Below are 1,265 nucleotides of genomic sequence, written 5' to 3' on the forward strand. Positions count from 1 at the left end.
TTCGTGCGATCGACAAAACGGCTTGCAAACTGACACGCAATCAACCATCAATTTTCTACATGGGAGCCAGTGGATCCACACCAGCCAACTCACCGATCAAAATCAAAAAACACGTGCGATGCCCAGGCACTCGCAAACTGATTGCAGCCATCATGAAACGTGGAAATTGCATCATTCGAATGGTCGATGAATACATGACATCAGAGCATTGCCCATTGTGTTTCAAGCGATTTCCACAAGAAACTCGACGTGATCGATACAAGAAATGTGTGGGTTGTGTACCAAATCCAATTGTTGGACTACCACGAACCATCGTAACCAATGTGAGCAAACGATTACTACAAATGCGACGAACAATTGAACGAATGTGGCGCGAGATGCGTGATATAGGCGATGTCATTGCTGCAACTCTTCGAGATGGACCGAATGCAGGTCGTTTGGTGTCAAAGAAGCAACGCTTCTTCAAAACATGGCTACCAAATGTTGCAAACGTTGAAATCGAGGGAGCTGCTGGAGCACAACCAACGCTCACAACTGTATGGCACCGTGATATCGCAGCAGCGAAGCTGATCCTCTACAAAGGTATGCAATCAATTGAAATTGATACAAATTTTGAAGCAATTGTTATACATGCACAGAAAGAAAATATCAGCCGACGCTATACGCAAAACCGACTGGTACGTGCGCTCATTCGTTTTTACATCTTTTACATCTATTACTATACGATTTTTCGACTGTGCGAAGATACGCACAAAGAGTAACGAATCAGTCGAAAAATCGTATGGTCACTAGATGTAAAAGATGTAAAAACGTATGAGCGCACGTACCAGTAGGTTTTGCGTATAGCGTCGGCTGATATTTTCTTACTGTGTGTAATGTGTTTTTGTTGTGTATCATTCGGTAGGTGAATGCGTGGTGTTCAAGCGGACAATTCATCCAAATGTACGGAGACCACGCCGTGTTGACAACAATCAGCCATTGCCGTTGTATCGAGGTCAGAATCAGAATGTCAACAATGGACATCTGCAGCCGCAGTAGTAGCAGCCCTCATTCAACAACATTCAAACAATACTAAATTTAGAAATTAGTTTATAACAATTATTTGTTAGTTCGCTAGGCTTGATTAAATTGTGGCCTTGCCAAAGTACGAGTACCTCTTGGTATAAATTGTACTCGGTAAGTGGAGTCTATTGCATATACAATAGCATAATGATGATTATGAATCAAGTCAATTTTTTCATATCAGTCTAATTGAATTGTGCTTT

At 41.7% G+C, this 1,265-nt stretch overlaps 1 protein-coding gene across 1 annotated transcript; it reads left to right on the forward strand.

Annotated features, from left to right (window-relative positions):
* Positions 1 to 9: 9 nt before the first annotated feature.
* LOC116349796 lies at positions 10 to 1,250 on the forward strand. The gene is made up of 2 exons (XM_031781393.1): positions 10 to 582; positions 905 to 1,250. Exons 1-2 carry the CDS (start codon positions 60 to 62, stop codon positions 1,036 to 1,038), a joined length of 657 nt encoding a protein of 218 aa, XP_031637253.1. The 5' UTR covers positions 10 to 59; the 3' UTR covers positions 1,039 to 1,250.
* Positions 1,251 to 1,265: the final 15 nt, after the last annotated feature.

This window comes from Contarinia nasturtii, unplaced genomic scaffold (genome assembly GCF_009176525.2).
Source record: "Contarinia nasturtii isolate CC-2019 unplaced genomic scaffold, AAFC_CNas_1.1 Cnas_scaffold_3121, whole genome shotgun sequence".
NCBI lineage: Eukaryota > Metazoa > Arthropoda > Insecta > Diptera > Cecidomyiidae > Contarinia > Contarinia nasturtii.